This window comes from Ptychodera flava, chromosome 5, assembly GCF_041260155.1.
Source record: "Ptychodera flava strain L36383 chromosome 5, AS_Pfla_20210202, whole genome shotgun sequence".
NCBI lineage: Eukaryota > Metazoa > Hemichordata > Enteropneusta > Ptychoderidae > Ptychodera > Ptychodera flava.
In genome coordinates this window covers 38,216,853-38,235,123 of record NC_091932.1, presented here as the reverse complement: position 1 = coordinate 38,235,123, position 18,271 = coordinate 38,216,853, and the positions used below count along the sequence as shown (strand labels likewise).

Here is an 18,271-nt window from a genome sequence, read left to right as displayed (position 1 = left end):
TTATAGTAAGTTCGAAATCACTTCGATAATGTTGAACTCATGCTAAAATATATGTGACTATGCAGTATCAATGCGATACCTTACCTTAAAACAACACTTGAGAATAGTTTGGTACCGGATCATTTACAGCAGACCCATTCACAAAAACGACGGATTTAATCTACTTGGTAAAAGTTGCATACCACTTCTTAATTTCGGACATCTAGCATATACTATTACTCCAAGATGTGCTGTGTGCGGGTTATGTATAACTCTGTAACTTATCCGTTGATTTTGAAAAAAAACAACACATATTGAGTAAAGCTTGATTCCATTTCATATCTGTATCCTGTTCCTAAACAGGAGGAGGACACTCGTGTGCTGCCATCGATCACAATGGCGTTTCCCGAAAATCAGCAAAAATAATTTCGCTTTTGTAAGCAAACCTCATCCTTCCCATGTAACAGCGGAATTTGCTTGACAGACATGTTCATGTTGCTAGGCAAACTGATGAAGCTAGTTATGAAACATTTATCGATAAAGTATGCATAGCCAGTATTTATTTCGTTTATTCATTTACTTTGGGGCAATTCAACTACGGTTTAAATGTTGCAGGTTCTATCAACAAGTGTACTTTTGATTTGTAATTGACATAAGCGACGAAAATGCAAACTGCCATTTGCCACTAAACCCTAAGATATATCACTTCTTTAACTCATTGTTCTTAAGGCAGAGTGCTGACAACGTCAAGTGAAATTAGTGAAAATAAAGTTGTGGACTGTAAAGTTTAATTTGCCTTCAGATATTGACAATTCTCTCATTGTTCATATTTCTGTCCTAGTTTTCGCCGGTGAGTTAGAACATTGAGAATTTTCGTTCACTTTTAAAAATTGTAAAATTTCACTGCAACGTTGACCCTATCACAGAAGATATATTCAGAGTATGACCTTCCTCAGGACAGGTTTTCCGAATATAACCCCCCCCCCCTCCTCCAGCCCACACCTCATTGTAAATAAAAGCTCCCGTGGTGAAGCACAATATGTCTAGAAGACATAGAGTTTAGATGACATATACAAACTGTAGAGAAATGTTTGATCCAAACGAAGTCGGCTGCATGTTCGTGACTGTTCCAGGCCTCCGTCTTTACCTGCGTTTGAGATCATATAAAGGGAATGTGGAATCTTGAAACGCTGAGAACGTACAGACTGTTTAAGGCTGATTTTGGATTTGAAAATTATTGGGAAATTATTTGTTAGATATTGAAAAGTTAAGCTATCGGAAATGGCTGTCAAAAGTTAGAATTTCTGGTCACACCCTATAGATAGAATTAGCTAGAAGGTCAAACACTCCTGTAAACGAAAGGCTATATAAACATTTAATCCTCAGTCGAGTATGAATTTCACTGTGTCACAGAATGCAAAAAAACACAGTGCTTATCGTGACATCCTTTTTTCTTCCATCACTTTGTATGACTTAAGTGTTAGGGAATCGAATGACCAAGAAAATTTCATTCACATCTGTACTCTGAAAGGTGATCTACCTATTTTGAATTGTATTTCTAGTTCTTTAATTTCTCTCCCAGCAGCACTTTGCAATTTCCAATTTGTGGATATAACTTGATTTTTTTAGGGAAAAAATAAGGAGTTTCATTCGGCAACTACGACATTTCCATAAAATATTGGCACAAGAGCATAGTATCCGCAAGGCACAACGATTGTTTTATGCGGCATGATCCATTTTTGTCACCTGGAAGAACTTTTGTTTTGATTATTGTAAGGCTGGAGCCATTACTCAGATATGCCTCGACCAATTCCGATTAAACTTGGCACAAAGGCAAGATGCTATGACATATTGCTATGACTATAAATACCTATGCTTAACGGTCACACTTTCTAATTGCAACATTATTTGACTTCAGTTACATGCAATTATATCACCTAAATTACAGGCTGGTCTAAGTCTTTTTCAACGACTTTTTTCCATTGGCAAAGAAAATGAAGAGATTTTTTAAAAGTATTCGCATATTAAGGAAGTGAAAGACTTAAACTTTTGCTCAAACTTTACTCAAGGAATCTTCCAACCGTTCTCTTTCCGAATCAAGAATAAAATATCGGGGAGTCACAATGCAAATTTAAGTACTATAGAAACAAATTACCTAACATTTACAAATATTTGAAATTCAAAATGGCCGCCATCTCTATGTTAACTCTATGGAGAAAAATAAAATTTTTGATTCTCGAAAAAATAAGACGGTGAAAAGTTTGCTTACACCAAGAGCTTTAAAATGAACCCACACAAGTGGTAGATTTGAAAAGAATTGTAAACGTTTGAGAGTCCGAATATCTGTCCCCGAGGCGTATTCTACCTTAAGTATAATGACTACGTAAATATCACCCTCACTTCTAGGATTGTTGGTTCACGGTCTCGTGATAGTGTCTCAATGTTCTACGTGTTAGCAATGAAAACTGACATCAACAGGCCATCAGGGGTTTCAAAGTGCAGCTATATTGTAAGAAGGCAATAGGACTAATTTCAAAAATTGGCCAAAATACACCTCTCTCAAATGTTGATAAAACTAACAGTAAGAGGGTTAACGTCAGCCTTTTTCGATTTTTAGAGAAATATGCGAGTGAGTATAATGGATTGTCTAAAACAGATGACTCCTGGAATGCAAAATACATTTTTATTTTGTCTTCCCCACCCCCCGAATAAGATGATATCAACTGAAACAACATAAGCCGCCATTGTTCATTTAAAGGCAGCACAAACAATGATTGTTCTCGGTTAGCCAGACTGCTCTGTGAGGCTTTCATCTGGAGGTGCTGCCGATGGAGAGCGCTGCATAGCAGTCTGGGTAACCGAGACTAAACCAGTCAAAGCAAGCAAAGCGTCGTCATCTTTGACGTCGAGAACAACTGACTATACTGTCGTATTTGCTTTGTCGTTTAAAGGAGTGCGGTTTTACTCAAACTGAGTCAGTCACACGTTTCCAGGACCTTGCTGCCAAAGGCGATGTTCACGCTGACGATCAAAGTGGAGGAAATATTTTTAAAATCCTTTTCCGGATTCAGTGCTTGTTGAGAGTGGCATGCACATGGTCAATTTTAATGTTCGGTTTTCGCTAAAGACTGTTGTTGAATTTCCTCTATGTCGACAACTGAATAACATGAATCCAAAGAAAATGTACCAACCCTCTTAAAGGGGATATTCACCAAGGATGATTTTTACATATGTGCTAGCTTTGTGGTCACTTAGCCCGGGAAAGCTATCTTATAACTCGCGCGTTTTTTTACAAAAGCCGATAAAAATAGTACAGGAAGTTGCATTTTAGGGCTTCATCAACTCCGTGTAATTTGAATCATGGGAAAAAGCTCCAGGCTTGGAGCTTGCATCACGTGATATGGAAGGGATCATCTTTCGATCGATATGGCATTGTCCACCCGCCAACGCTCAAACCAGGCTGTGCGTATTTACATAACTATTGTTTATACTAGGTATCCTTGCATAAACGATGAATCACTTATAATAAATTGTCCACTATCAGATTTTGTGTTGCTGTTTACTACTAACCACCGAATACACCACAAGCTTTCCCTGCCGTTTAACAATGGAATCGAGTGATAATTAAAAAAATCATCCTTGGTGAACTTCCCTTTTAACTGAGACCTACCATAACTCAAGTGCCAGAATTGTATAGGGGCAAACAAAAAGCTAGCTAGCTAGACAAATACGAGTAAATAGTTCAATTGATCGAATAGAGCAAATGATCAACAAACGGACACAAATGCATAATTACTGGCATATATTATCATACGCCAGTAGGTTTATACCAGGTGCAGCCAACGAACAATGCACTTTAAAAAGGTCCTTACTATGATAAGATATATTGTGCATGACAAATAATGTGAACTGAATAATTTTAAGTCAAGAGGGTAATTAATTAGCTTTTCATAATGTGCCCTCCCACAGAAATTTTTTCGACTTACCCTCCCACACTCAAACTTCATTTTTACCCACTCCCCACTTACTTTTGCCTGTTTCCCCTCCCCACTGTCAATTTTTGAAGCTCCCCCGCCCTGTGGCGAAAAAACTTGCCAATTTCCCCTGCCCTAGAAACAATTCCCCTCAAAAAGTTTTTCGCCAAGCCCTGTCCCCAGGAGAATCAACCGATATCCCCCTGCCCTACAAAAAAAACTAAAGTTTGCTCCCCTGCCACCTAAAAACATGTCCCCTGCCCTAGCAAAATTAAAATTCCCCTGCCCTCAAAATTGCTCCTGGAATAGCTTTTTCGATGAATAGCTCCGTTGGCTGCACCTCTTATACGAACGTATATGGTCTCCCTTGCCGGACAGTAAACAGCATCATTATCATGTATGACAGCTTTTCAAAAGACAACGAGTCCATTCATACGACTGACTATGCTTATTTTTTTCTTTTCTGAATTATTTTCCATTAATAAGTCCGCTGATAAAGGGAATTCAAAGTAGCTGTTTTTATTGCTTTGTCTTTCTATATCCTATATCCGTACGTCATTACATAAGCAATTGAAGTAGTACTTTATTGAATCTATTATTTTTGTCCTATTGAGGTTTTCAAACTCACAATAAATCACGTACCAAGGACATACGGCGTCGATAAGATCAGCTGTAGAATCATCCCTCAGGTATGTTTACACAAGAATTGCCAGCGTCTTCTAACATTTAGTTGAATTTGTTGTTTGTGTACATCTCAGACAACTTGCCCAATGGTCAACGAGAACAATTTAGCTTCTTATGAATTGACATTGTCTTGGCCGAATTGAATGTTTCTTTTATACGTTGACGATGTTTATTTCCATGAAGTTTGCATTATATCTGTCTGCTAGAATTCTGCATTCTGTATGGTCAAATTCCAGGTACTTGTATCATCCATATTCTTCATATCATTGTTTACTTTTGAGTATGATGTGTCTTTTGTCAAAGAGTATAATGGCTGATTTAAGCACTGTGGAGTCCTTCATTCGAGGTTTCTACCTAATTGGAGTGAACCAGTGCTAAAGTTTCAGAGTGATTTAGAGATTTTCATCGCATTTATCGAGTACTTCAGTTGTCAATCAAGGAAGACACACACTACGGGGCAAGCTTATATGCTGCTGAGGTCGACTATCAATAAGACACAGAACAGAGCACCGCTAACAATATATTGCTAGAGGTAACGTAAATACAGAGAGGCGCTTCAAACAGGAAAGAAAGATCAGGCTATAGTGTAGACTATATGTTAAGCCAATCTAAATGCCATAGATTAACTATACATCTTTCCTGTCCAATAACAGAATCAACCATGTCCCAAGTCGGATCGAGTCACAAATGGCGCGGGATAGCTGTGGTTTCTGGTGGAATATTAGTCAATATCACACAGGGTAATACGTTTGGTATATGTATCATATTTCACCGTTAATCAAAATCAAATAGCGTATTCAAGAGAATCTTGACGTGACAGGGAACCATGAACTGAAATTTCAAGATCTCATTCCCTTGTGTACGTCTGTTTCTGCTTACAGTCACTTCATTTGGACACTGCTGTTCAATATCATGGATTGATATGACTGTTGATTTTTGATAAGTTACATTTTCCTTGTAATTCATGCAGGAAATATTTCGCCGTACTTGACCTCGTACATCAGAAAACGAAGTAAACCAACAGATCTTACATACGAGGTGAGATATATTGTCTTGTTTATGATTACAATTGTTGGTTCGTCTGGCTTAGTGGGGGCATGATCAAGCTTTAAGCTGCACTGTTATGGATATGTGCCTGCCAATGTTTTGTAGAAATCCATTTATTATTTACGCCATATGTTACGCCAGGGCTTTCATCTTGGGTTCTCTGTGACGCGAGACCGAGTTTTCAATTAACTTTTTTTTACTGTCATATTATTATTATCAATATCCTACTATGATTTTATAAATCTCCTGCATACCACGTAGAAAATTCCTCTATTTTATGTGGGTCGCGCCATTCCAGATCACGTTCTTGCGAAGTTGCGAATTGCAACCACACAATTAGGGGTGGACCATTTGATATCCGGGGGGGGGGGGGCTTGGAAGATTGGTGGAGAGCCATTATTTTTTTCCCCACGTGCTTCACCATGAATTATTTTTTTTCTACAGGGCATATGCTGGCAACTTTTTTTTTCACTTTCCTTCTTCGAGATATATATATTTTTTTTTACCAAATTTCGGTGCAATGTTTGTTTGCTTGGTTTTTCACACCCAGTAACATGTGCTGTTCTATCGCACACAGAATATATTCAAGAAACTAAACAAAGATATGTAAATACATGTACATTTTTTGATTCACTTTACAAAAACATATTTGTAAAATCATGTACATTTATGGCATTTACTTGTCAGTGTTGTCCTTACATTGAAAGTAGCCGGGTAATTTAAGAAAGTAGACGGGTGGACTGCGAGGGAGCGAAGCGACTGAGTGGCGAGTGAGCGTAGCGAACGAGGGGGGGAGAGCGCGAGAGGGGGGTGTCCCCCCTCTCGCAAGGCGAAAAATGAAATTTTGGAGTGGAAATGGTTTTCTCTGGTGGCATCTGAGGTGACATTTACAGACTGAAACAGTACTTTTGTTGTGTGTCTTAGACGTGGCTCACATACAACAAAACAAACAAACATGATTTTGTTTTGTTGTATTATTTATGACACACTTATGGTTTTATTTGCAGTGAAGATGTAACATTTAATCTTAAATCACCTGCTGTCTGCTCATTTCATTGCCCATTTCCCATTCTTCATTACCACATAGTAGTTTCCCCAAAACCATCAAACTCATTCAATTCTAATCAAAACACATTCGCTTTTGTTAAGAAAAACATTGGTAAGATAATTCACTATAACAGTGTTCGCATTTACGAATAAAACATGCGTATATAGAAAACTCATAAGAATGAAAAAATGTGTAGAGAGTCGATCCAATGCGTAATAATATTACGCATTGGATTGAGTCTCTACGCATTTTTTCATTGTTATGAGTTTTCTATACGCAAACGATAATAGTAAATGTTTGCAGGCTGTCTCTCTTCTTGTGGTATTTTGACAAAATCCATACATTCAGATTTACACATTTCTGGAAAACACTGGTGAGCAATTTCAATTTCAGCATACTTCCTCTAATCAGAAGGTCATGTATACTGTACAATTGTTCATATTCAGTTATTGTTCCTCAAACTTGAAATGGTTTATGCTTTATGAAACTCCAGAGCTACTGCTGGATTTTTATTGATGCTGCAGTGTGCATCGAACAATTGCCAAGATTTTTTTTTCCGAGTCGCAATGGTCCATAATTGTTTTTCCATCAGCCACTTAAAGCCAGATTTTTTTTTCGAGCAACTCCACCTGGCATCTTTTTTTTCCCCCAAATCTTCCAAGCCCCCCCCCCCCAGGATATCAAATGGTCCACCCCTTACGCATTATCAACATTTAAGGAATGGCGGAGACCTTCGAAATAGCTTTGATATTGTCATGTTTTCAGAATTTTAGGTCACTGTAGATATTCTTACTGCATAACATAACTTCTGTTTCAAGTTCTTAGCCACGTACTATTTCAGATACATAATACAGCAGCGTTCTAGAGATTGAGTGCTTTGTGGGACTAGATCCTATTCACAATACTCGGTACCAATCCTTTTCATGCAATTACAATTTCCAATTTTTGACGTGCGCGAAAGCAACAAAACGGTTGGAAAAATTATGCAGACGGTGATAACGCTATGTAACGCTGAAACAACGTGTTTGATCAAGGGGAGTAGCCGCTAGTCACCCCGCCATTACTTCAGGTGCAGCCAATGAACAATGCACTTTTAAAGAGGTCCTTACTATGATAAGATATATTGTACATGACAAGTAATGTGAACTGACTAATTTTAAGTCAAGAGGGTAATTAATTAGCTGTTCATAATTTGCCCTCCCACTGAAAATTTTTCGACTTACCCTGCCGCACTCAAACTTCATTTTTACCCGCTCCCCACATATTTTTGCCTGTTTCCCCTCCCCACTGTGAATGTTTGAAGCTCCCCTGCCCTGTGGCGAAAAAAAACTTGCCGGTTTCCCCTGCCCTGGAAAAAATTCCCCTCGAAATTTTGTCATTCCATTTCCCCTGCAGACATGAAGCTACCCTACCCTGTGATGAAAAAACCTGTCGATTTTCCCCTGCCCTGAGAAAAAATATTCCAGAAAATTAACGTTCCCATGCAGACACATACTGCAGTGGCCTTCTATTTGGTTTCCATCTCGCAGTACATAGAGTGAGATTTGGGGTCAATCGATAGGCTAAGTAGTCTGGGTAACCTTTAAAAGGTATAAGTACTTGCACTGTGTCCCCATCCCCGGAAACACCATGGCTGAAATTTCCCTGCCCGTTTTAAAGTAGCTTCCCCTCTCCCCGTTTTTCGCCAAGCCCTGTTCCCAGGACAGTAAACCAATATCTACCCTGCCCGACAAAAAAACTAAAATTTGCTCCCCTGCCACCTAAAAATATGTCCCCTGCCCTAGTAAAATTAAAATTCCCCTGCCCTCAAAAAATGCTTCCGGAATAGCTTTTTCGATGAATAGCTCCGTTGGCTGCATCTGAACAGGGAACCTCGACCACATTTGTCAGGCAATTCTTTCGTTGACAATGACACACACTACAAGCGTTTTGGAAAACCTTCATAGTCAGGACTTTCGATTTTAATTTTACAGCCCTACATTTTATTCATCAATGGTGCGGAAAGGTGACCATTGGTCCGACATAACAATTAAAGACTTTACCAACCTTGATATGGCAATGTGAATCTTTTCAATGACCATCGATTTGAACGAAAAGTTATGTTCATATATTTGTAGATTAAGCCGCCATTTCTTGCATTTTCAGATGGCGACATGGATAGTTGTAGCATATGTATCGATGCTTGGATCGTGTATGTATTTCGGTGGTCTATTTCACAGGAAGATCGGAGCTCGCTTGACTGTGTCTGTTAGCAGTATCATTTACAGGTAATAACACCAAGAAAAATGGTAGGCTAACATACCAACTTCAATTGAGTCCACCTAACATAGAATAACTTTGACCGGAATGTAAACACACAATCCAGTTCGGAAAATTGCAATGCCTCTGAAGATACAATATATATATATATATATATATATATATATATATATATATATATATATATATATATATATATATATATATATATATATATGTCTGTGTCTGTGTCTGTCTGTCTGTCTGTGTGTCTGTGTGTGGGGGGTGCGTGTTCACTTTTGTCATAGTTTAAGAAGTTGCACAGCCACAAGTTGATGAAGTTGCAACTGTCTGTCTGTCTGTCTGTCTATCCGTCTTTCTATCCGTCTGTCTGTCCGTCTGTCTGTGTGCCCGATATCTCAAGAACGGCTAATCAAATCAAAATCAAATCTGGTACATAGATTTACTTTGCTTATGGCAAGAACTGATCAGATTTTGGTGGGCGTCGCTTGCTTACTTTTTGCTCATTTGCATAATAAATGATTTTAGAAAAAACGGATATACATTGAGAACGACTGCACATAATTTGATGAGATTTGCTACAAATGTTGACCACACCTAGATGTATCAGCAGTAAAAGGTATTAGGGGGTGACATGAAAGAGAATTAATATTTGCATATTTAATGAACTTTCCGAATTAGTGATATATATCTTAATTGACTTGATCAAAATTGACGAAACTTGTTCAAATATATATATAAAATAATATATATATATATATGTGTGTGTGTTGTTTGTGTGTGTGTGTGTGTGTGTGTGTGTGTGTGTGTGTGTGTATTACAAGTAACCCGAAATTGGTAATATGTATTATGAAATCACGAATTACGAATGAAAGTTTCCCTCATCTGAATATGGACGGAGGAACATGAACACGGTCAGGAAAAGGGTAGGAAATAGGTGAACGACGCTACGCCACGTAGTACTGCAATGTGCAGTACTACGTTGTTTACAACATGGATTGCTTGATTGATGTAGGTGAAAAAGTATACGTACGCTTGCAAACTCCTACATGATGCTGCGTTTTACACACGACATATTATGTACGTCAGTGGCCATGTGACGAAGCAAGCGTGAAAAGCTATTCGAACCAGCTATCAACGGACCAACAACGACAGCTGTCATCAAACTTGTCCGGTAGCGTCTGTAACCTCCACAAATGTAATAATCTCCACAAATGTAATATCAACCACAATTGTAATAAAATGCACCCATAAATGTAATATCGCCCATAAATGTAACAAAAATCAACCATAAATGTAATAAAAACACCAACCACAAATGTAATAAATGGTAACCATAAATGTAATAAAAAAAACACCCATAAATGTAATACTTATCAACCATAAATGTAATAAATCTATTTTGTCGTTGCAATTGAGGAATTAGCCCTTAAATATTGATCTATGTAATAAGGAAAGCAACTCCACACATTATTCATATCTTGATTGTTTGCGTTTTAGTGTGTTTGTACGTATATTTGAAAGTGTATTTTACGTTTCACTGTATAGGATAAAGCCCGAGTACGAGGGCTCTTCTGGTATATAAAGTCCAACCCAACGATAAAATGTCGAGGCCGCAGGCCGAGACATTTTATCGTAGGGTTGGACTTTATATACCAGAAGAGCCCGAGTACGAGGGTTTTATCCGACTTAAAAACTATCACCCCTAACTGATATATTTTCGTTTTCAATGTGTTTACGTCAACCGTCCCCTTTGTCAATGCAACATGTTTAGGATATGAATTAAAACTTTTATTTGTGAAATAGCCTTCCAATGTAATGGAACATCCTGTAAATGCCCTAGGGCACATTATATAAATGCCTAGGGCACAGCAGATTTTGTGTTGCAGCTGGTTTCCGCTGTGTTACCAAATTTGAATATTAAAACGTACCAGATGTCTACAGAATATAACATGTTCACTTTTAATTGGACAGTACTTTACTACGGCACTGTCATTCGTTTCTGGAATTTGGTGACCAAGGCTTTACGAGTAAATAAAACACCCTGAATTGAGCACTCTGATTGGTCAATCAACAGTAGATAGTTTTTACGTTTTGTGTATAGCACTGATTGGCCACGGCGAGACACAGCTGTAATATGAATGTAAGTGCAGTCTCTACTCCAGCATGAGAGTGGGGAAGACTGTATAACACCACGATCCTTTAACGCCGTTTTTCGAAAATTGCCGTACTTTCTTAATCAATTGCCTCAAATTCGTCTTCAGTGGATAAATTGTGTGGAATAATCGACAGATTGTCTGTATTCCTATGTTGTCCCACTTGAAGTTTGTTCCTTCACTAGGGATGCCAGGATGTCTAAATTTGTTCTACTGTGTTCAAGGTATTGTTCGTATTGTTTTTTACTAGATTGAATATATGTTCTCGTCACCATGTTTTATTATTTACTCAGGGCATTGATAAACGAGTGATCACATATGCAAGTTCAACTTTATTACATTTATGGTTGAGTTTTATTTCCTACTATAGACTATAGTCTATAGAAGCTATTGGGATGGGTATCCGTCCGGCGTCCGTCGTCAGTCTGTATGTATGTATGTATGTATGTATGTATGTATGTATGTATGTATGTATGTATGTCCGTTTGTGAGGCGTCCGTCCACTCAAATATCTTGAGAACCGCAGTACTTACTGATTTGATATTTGTTGTGTAGATGAAAAATACGATTTTGAGAAACTGTTTTTTTTAATTTTTTGATATTGTTGAAAATAGGCAAATTAATGCCAAAAAAGGTGTTTTTGGTAAAAAATCTTCTACTTCATAACCGCTGGTCAGACAGCTTTGTTATTTGGTATACAGGTCCCTAGGGGTAACCCAACTTAGACTTGTTCAAATTGTGATGAAATATGCAAATCTGTATTTTTAAGGAATTTTTTGTCATTTTTGGTCAAAATTTGACTTACATTGTATGTAATTCTTGTACTGTATAAACCCTATCAATTCACCCAGAAAAAAATAATTAATATGATTTTAAATAATTGAATTAATTAGGAAATCATCAAAGCCAAAATAATTTTAGTGTAGAATTATCAGAAAGTTCAACTTTTTTTGACAGTTCATAGTGAAATGCTTACCATCTTGGAGGATTAAAACAGTAAAGGCAACTTTCCTGAATCCCAACTTTGACATATCTGAACCGTCATTTATTGTGCCCTGTATGTTATCTAAAAGAAATTGCTCAAAATAGTCAATAGAGATAGAGATAGAGAAAGTTCTAATTTCCATTTATGGTTGACTTGGTAAGGATAAAATAAATTACTTTTTGAGGAAAAAAATAGAGTGGTCAATTAAAAGAGTGGTCAAAGTGATAGGGTTTTTATGGTAAAGCTGGGCTGTATAAAGATTCCTCATGTGCTATTTATAGCAATTATGCAATCTGTGTAAACAGTGCAATGAAAGTGTAACACGATTCCATATAATGCTTTTGATGACCTTGAACTTCTTAAGTTTCAAACCTTTGTCTCTTCAGTGTGCTTTCTCTGAGTATGTACAGTCTCAACTTATTAAACAGAACTCACAATGTTAATCAAAGATATCCACCTTCTTCATCAATACATGTGTCACAAAAGGTTATTCTCTACATAACTCAACAGAGCTCTGTCAATGTTGAGTTGCTTGTTCTTTCAAAACCGCTGGTCAGACAGCTTTAATATTTAGTTTACTTGTCCGTAGGATGACCTTAGTGAGATAATTTCATACAGTAAGGAAATACTTAATTTTGTATCCATGTCTATAGTAGCTTCAGGGACTTTGGCCCTATGTTTACATTTATATTACATTTGTGGTTGCGGGTTGTTACATTAATGGTTGACTATTTTATTACATTTGTGGTTGATTTTATTACAATTGTGGTTGATATTACATTTGTGGAGATTATTACATTTGTGGAGGTTACAGCGTCTACGGAAATAACTCCGGAGCCATCCAAAGCCTCGGTCCAAGGTCAGCTACGACCAACAATCGTCATGACGACCGTGGGCGCTCAGTTGATCTAACATCTGGTCTACGTATTCCTGATGCATCAGTCGTAAATCAGAGAAAACTTTTATGATCGGTTTCGACTAATCCCCGACAAAGCCTCTTCAGTATATTTGTCAACTTTACCAATATGCCACTCGTTTACGTCGAGTTTTGCCGCTCACCGAAACGCAATAGCTCTTTTCAAGAAGCCATCGAAAATTAAACTTGGGACGAAATTATTAATGAAATTTAAACATTAGAATGACATGATGGAACTCTGTTGATATTGTTTATAATTGAATGTGGTACTACAAGGGACGCATCCTGATCGTATCGATCAGCTGATACCCTCCAGCTCGCCGCAACAGACGTTGCTGATGTCGATGCATGAATGTTCGGGTTTATTATGCCTGACATTAAGCTTTTTGAATAACATTATATCGAAAGTTGTTGTTTCAAGTTCGCTATAGACGGTAGGGACGCAATTACCTTTCATTTCCTCAAAAACATTTCATTTTCTATTTCCAAATTTGAACTAAATATGTAACGCTCATTTTGTGTGTTATAGACGTGCCTGTACAGTACAGTGTAGAGCGTATGTAAATGTATTTATTTAATGATTCCATGACATATCATGCCGGACGATGTTCACTATGGCTCTGAACTCAGTTTTCTTTTATAAATTTATAAATACACTGGCTTTGCCAAAACTGTAAAATAATAGCAACAATGTACCCCCTCAAGACCCATAATGGACTGGTCAGTTTCTTCAGATTAGGGGGGGGGGCGGTGGATTCATAGGGGTCACCCTGTTTTTGACTTTGGTGATAGGGGGGGTCACCATGCAAATTCCTGATACTTTTCTATTCTCTCTATGAGTTTCTGTATGAGAAAGCAACATGCACAAATATTTCACAATATATATTTGATACAGTGACTTATTGTAGAGATAGAAAAATGACAAGATATCTTTCCTTCTCATTCATGCAACTATTTTCCTTTGTGTCACAGGTTTTCTGTAGAAAGATGCTTTTTTATGAACAAATAACAGTTAAAAAAGGCAGTTTTTGTCATTATTAGCTGTGCTTTTATGGTTTCAATGTTACAAGAAAAGGTCCTCTCAGACACTGTACACATCAGATTTGGCTAAAAAACTCTCTATGGCTCCTCAGGAGATTTATTGGATGGTTGGCAAGTCTTAACACCCATCAAATTTTTTGATTCACTGCTTTTTCCTCTTTGATATTAATGATTGACATCCATTTCTGTACAACAGTTCAGGACATCTGGTTAAGCATAGAAAGTGTGAAATACATTCACAGCTCATTCAAAATGTACTGTATTCAAACTTTAAGATTGACACTTTGAAATTCCTATCTTACAACTGACATGTCAACAATTTCATTAAAACATAGAATGACTATTTAAAATATAAATATATGTAAAATGTAAAATATAATATATATATATATATATATATATATATATATATATATATATATATTATATATATATATATATATAATTTATGTCCGCCTTTTGTTTCACCTATGTCGCGCGCCGGGGGGGGGGGGTTCACCCTGTTTTCGAAATTTGGAATAGGGGGGTCACCCTGTTTTCAAAATTTGGAATAGGGGGGGTCAGCCACTTTTTGACGTCGGCAAAAAATAATCCAACCCCCCCCCCCCCAGGCCGAAGAAACTGACCAGTCCCTAATTGACTCAAGCAAACTGTCCATAACATAATGTGCTCGGCTTCGCTCTTTGTATTATGTTGTGGTTAGTTTGCTTGAGTCCATTAAGGGCCGGGAGCGGGTACATTATTGCGTGAATATCAAATTCATAATAATGGTAGAGCTACCTAAGTCATTGGTACAGTAGGGCTACCTAAGTCAATGGTACAGTAAATATTATCACCACACAAAGAGTGAAGATAAGATGTAAGCAAGGTACAAAATTATCGATGAAATAAACAATATTAAAGGTTCAAATTCCTTCTTAAAGGTGCACGGTCACCGTAAATTTGCATATTCCATATATGGTAAAGGGGCGGGGCTTAGCGTACTACCTGTAACACCTGTAGCTGTCGGTCCTCCATATTTGATACGTCAAAGGACATGCAGACGACGCTGCTAAGTATGCCACGGCTGGTCGTGCGGAGGCGCCCTTTTTAAAAAGCGGCCACCCGCGTAAAATCTGTGATTGGCTATTAAAAAACAGGTGACCGTATATCTTTAAGTGGTCCTTAATCGATTATATCAGTAAAATCGACACACATTTGTCTGTCAGTTAATTTTGTTCAACAGTTCGGCTGCCAGTCATTGATGAGAAAAGAATTCACCTACACTTGAGAAGCCTGCTGTTCAATCGTTCCCTATGAGAATCCATTTTCAAGGTTACCTCAAAATTATTTATCGTCCCGTTTTAGACCAAACCAGAGACATTATTTCAACGTATACGCACTTATGTTCGATGTCATCAATTTGTGGCCATACCACTTCTTCAATGTTGCCGAACTTTGCTATTTTATTTCGGTGATATATTAATGAAAACGCCTTTTACCGGTCTGAGTATTATTGATACTTAAGTCTTTTCTCACAAATGTTGAAAAACTCATATCTTTTCCTTTTTCTGTTCGTACTCACTTGAAAGTTCGGAACAAATGATGATTATAACGTTTCCTTCCTTGTAAGTTTTCTTCGGAAAACTGAATCACGTTTCATGCATCCCAGAATTGGAATGAACCTTTTTACTAACAAAACAATCGCACAAAGGCAAATAGAAATATGTGTATTTCTATGGGTGTTTGTATGAACACGCGTGTCTCTTTGTACCGCCGTCACGTGATCTTTCGGATGTACTGAGTCTGGAGAAGACGGCGGGCCCCTTTTTTTTTCATTAGAACCGTTATCCTCTGGTTGTTGCATTTGGCTGAACAAATTAGCCTGGCTGTTGCATTTGGCTGGACAAAGTGGCCTGGTTGTTGCATTGGGCTGGACAAAGTGGCCTGGTTGTTGCATTTGGCCAGACAATTACTTCCATCGTCTATGACCGTAGCTCATGTCTTTATATTCAAATTAAAACATTGTGTAAATTTCTACAATAACAGTGCTGGCATCATCCTCACATATTTCAGCATCAAACCTGGTAATTGTCACATACGGAATACTGACTGGACTTGGTTGCGCATTGGTCCATGGTGCAATACTCGCCTGTTGAATGAAGGTAAGATATAATGAGGGCGCCTTTGAATGACTGCACAGTGTAGGAACGATGACGCGAAGATTGCAACACATTTGAAAGCTTTGGCCAGTGTAACGGTACCGCAATCACTGAGTAAGCAACAGTAATGCTCATTTTCTAGCAGCTTAAAAATGAAGCTGAGTTCGAGACCTTGAGTTTAGAGAAGGATGGTCACCTCGAAGTTTCAGTAAAGCAATTAATGATGCAAGCCATTTACGAATACTTGCAATGTTGACAAGAGGACGATTTATGACGCTGTTATCGGACAACCGTAATGTTAAATAATTACGTGTTTTTTCCCCAGGAAAATATGAATACTTTTTACAATGGCGCATTTTGTTCTTTCAGTGGTTCCCGAATAACAAGGCTTTTGTTAGCGGTTCACTAATCGGAGGAGCCAGCGTTGGCATTCTTATATTCAATCAAATACAGACAACCTTTATTAATCCAAATAATCTGCTGCCAAAAAGAACAAGTTCCCTCAAGTAAGTCACGCATAAAGTGCAGATATACCATATACCTTTCCTTATACAAAACGGAGCTTTTGTCGCGTTCTGAAAATGATTCCAAAATTCGATAGAGAACACTTATTTTTTGAAATATATCATGTTACAATAATGTACCGTTCTTAATTGCTTGGCAGATATTTTGATCAAGAAGAAATATTAGACAGAATGCCAACATGTTTTCTAATAATGGGAGCTTGCTATATCGTTCTCCAGCTCATAGGAGTTATTCAAATGGTCGACCCTAAAGTTGATGAGGTAAGAATAAATTGTTGAATTTTGGTCGATTTATCAAATCCATTTAGTGTAGAAATATTGCATCTGCGTACATTGTGTGAAATATAACGGCATGCCTGTTGAGACTATCCTTCAATGTCATCGGTTTGAAGACAGAAAGCGGCTAATTATAATCGACGAAACGATGAAATAGCGAAAGGAAGAAATTAAAAAAACAACACGAAAAAATGAGAAATTAAAGCAAAATATGATAGATACGATGCGCATAACCAACGTTACTTACAATATTAGTAGAACTTCAATATTATTGAACGGCATCTTGAACATACAGCACCTTGCCAGGTAGTGATTTTATAGCCAATTTCTGTTTAAACGAGACACTGATTAGTTTCATACCTGCATGTCTACCGACAAAGCATTGTGCAAACTCTGGTATTTGTGTATAATACCTGTGGAATTCTGGCTTTTCTGAAACTTGATGAAATTAATATTCATACATTGCTGTCTCTCGAAGGTTCAAAATATGAAAATATTAGCCTTGCCAGATATTGTTTGTAGAATCGTCTCGTTAATTAATGAGGTGCAGTATGATATGAGGGTCAAATGTCAGAAGCAAACGCGAAGAGTTAGGTGTGCATTTTGGTCACATATCGGTCATTATTCATTAGACACTAGCCCTCTTGTACTCTTATGCGGGACAAGATATAGCCATAGCTTAGCTGCAGGTCAAAAGTCCAACGAAATTCTGAAAAACAATTCTTTAAAAACCTTCTTCTCAAAATTGACACGGCTTAAGACCTTCATATTTGCAATAAGTAACCCGGCCATGCGGTCTACAAAGTCAGTGTATAGAATTTTGACTGATCAATTTTTATGCAAATGATGTCAATTTTAAACATTTATCTGAGATAGCTGCAAGAGAAAGGGTCTAAATATGATTGATATTGACTCTGACATGCAGGGGGGGGTCACTGTTTGTTGCGCATGAAATTTGGGGAGAGTCATTTTTTCTTGCCAACACTTTTTAAAACTGTCAACAGATAGAACTGTCGATAGTTTTAAGTGCAATTTGAAAACTTGCCAATTTACCTCGTTTTATTCGTAAATTTTTAAAAGGCTTCCTTTGATTAATTTTATGTTTTTATTCAGTGTGTTTTTTTACCTTCATGTGTGGTTGTACTTTTTATAAATTTACTTTTCATTCTGTTTTGTAAACTGTGCTGAAACATGTGTGTAGTGCATTTTAAACAAAGTTTCAATAATTAAAATAAGGGTAA

The 18,271-nt window shown here is 37.4% G+C and overlaps 1 protein-coding gene across 2 annotated transcripts; it reads left to right on the top strand.

Moving 5' to 3' along the window:
- Positions 1-4,572: 4,572 nt before the first annotated feature.
- LOC139133848 (uncharacterized) lies at positions 4,573-17,557 on the top strand. 2 transcript variants are annotated; one of them, XM_070700610.1, is made up of 6 exons: positions 4,573-4,642; positions 5,291-5,377; positions 5,608-5,675; positions 8,878-8,999; positions 16,145-16,233; positions 16,895-17,557. In XM_070700610.1, exons 2-6 carry the CDS (start codon positions 5,299-5,301, stop codon positions 16,918-16,920), a joined length of 384 nt encoding a protein of 127 aa, XP_070556711.1. In that variant the 5' UTR covers positions 4,573-4,642; positions 5,291-5,298; the 3' UTR covers positions 16,921-17,557. The 2 variants fall into 2 exon arrangements, 1 of the variants encoding a protein (XP_070556711.1); XR_011552662.1 differs by lacking the exon at positions 16,145-16,233.
- Positions 17,558-18,271: the final 714 nt, after the last annotated feature.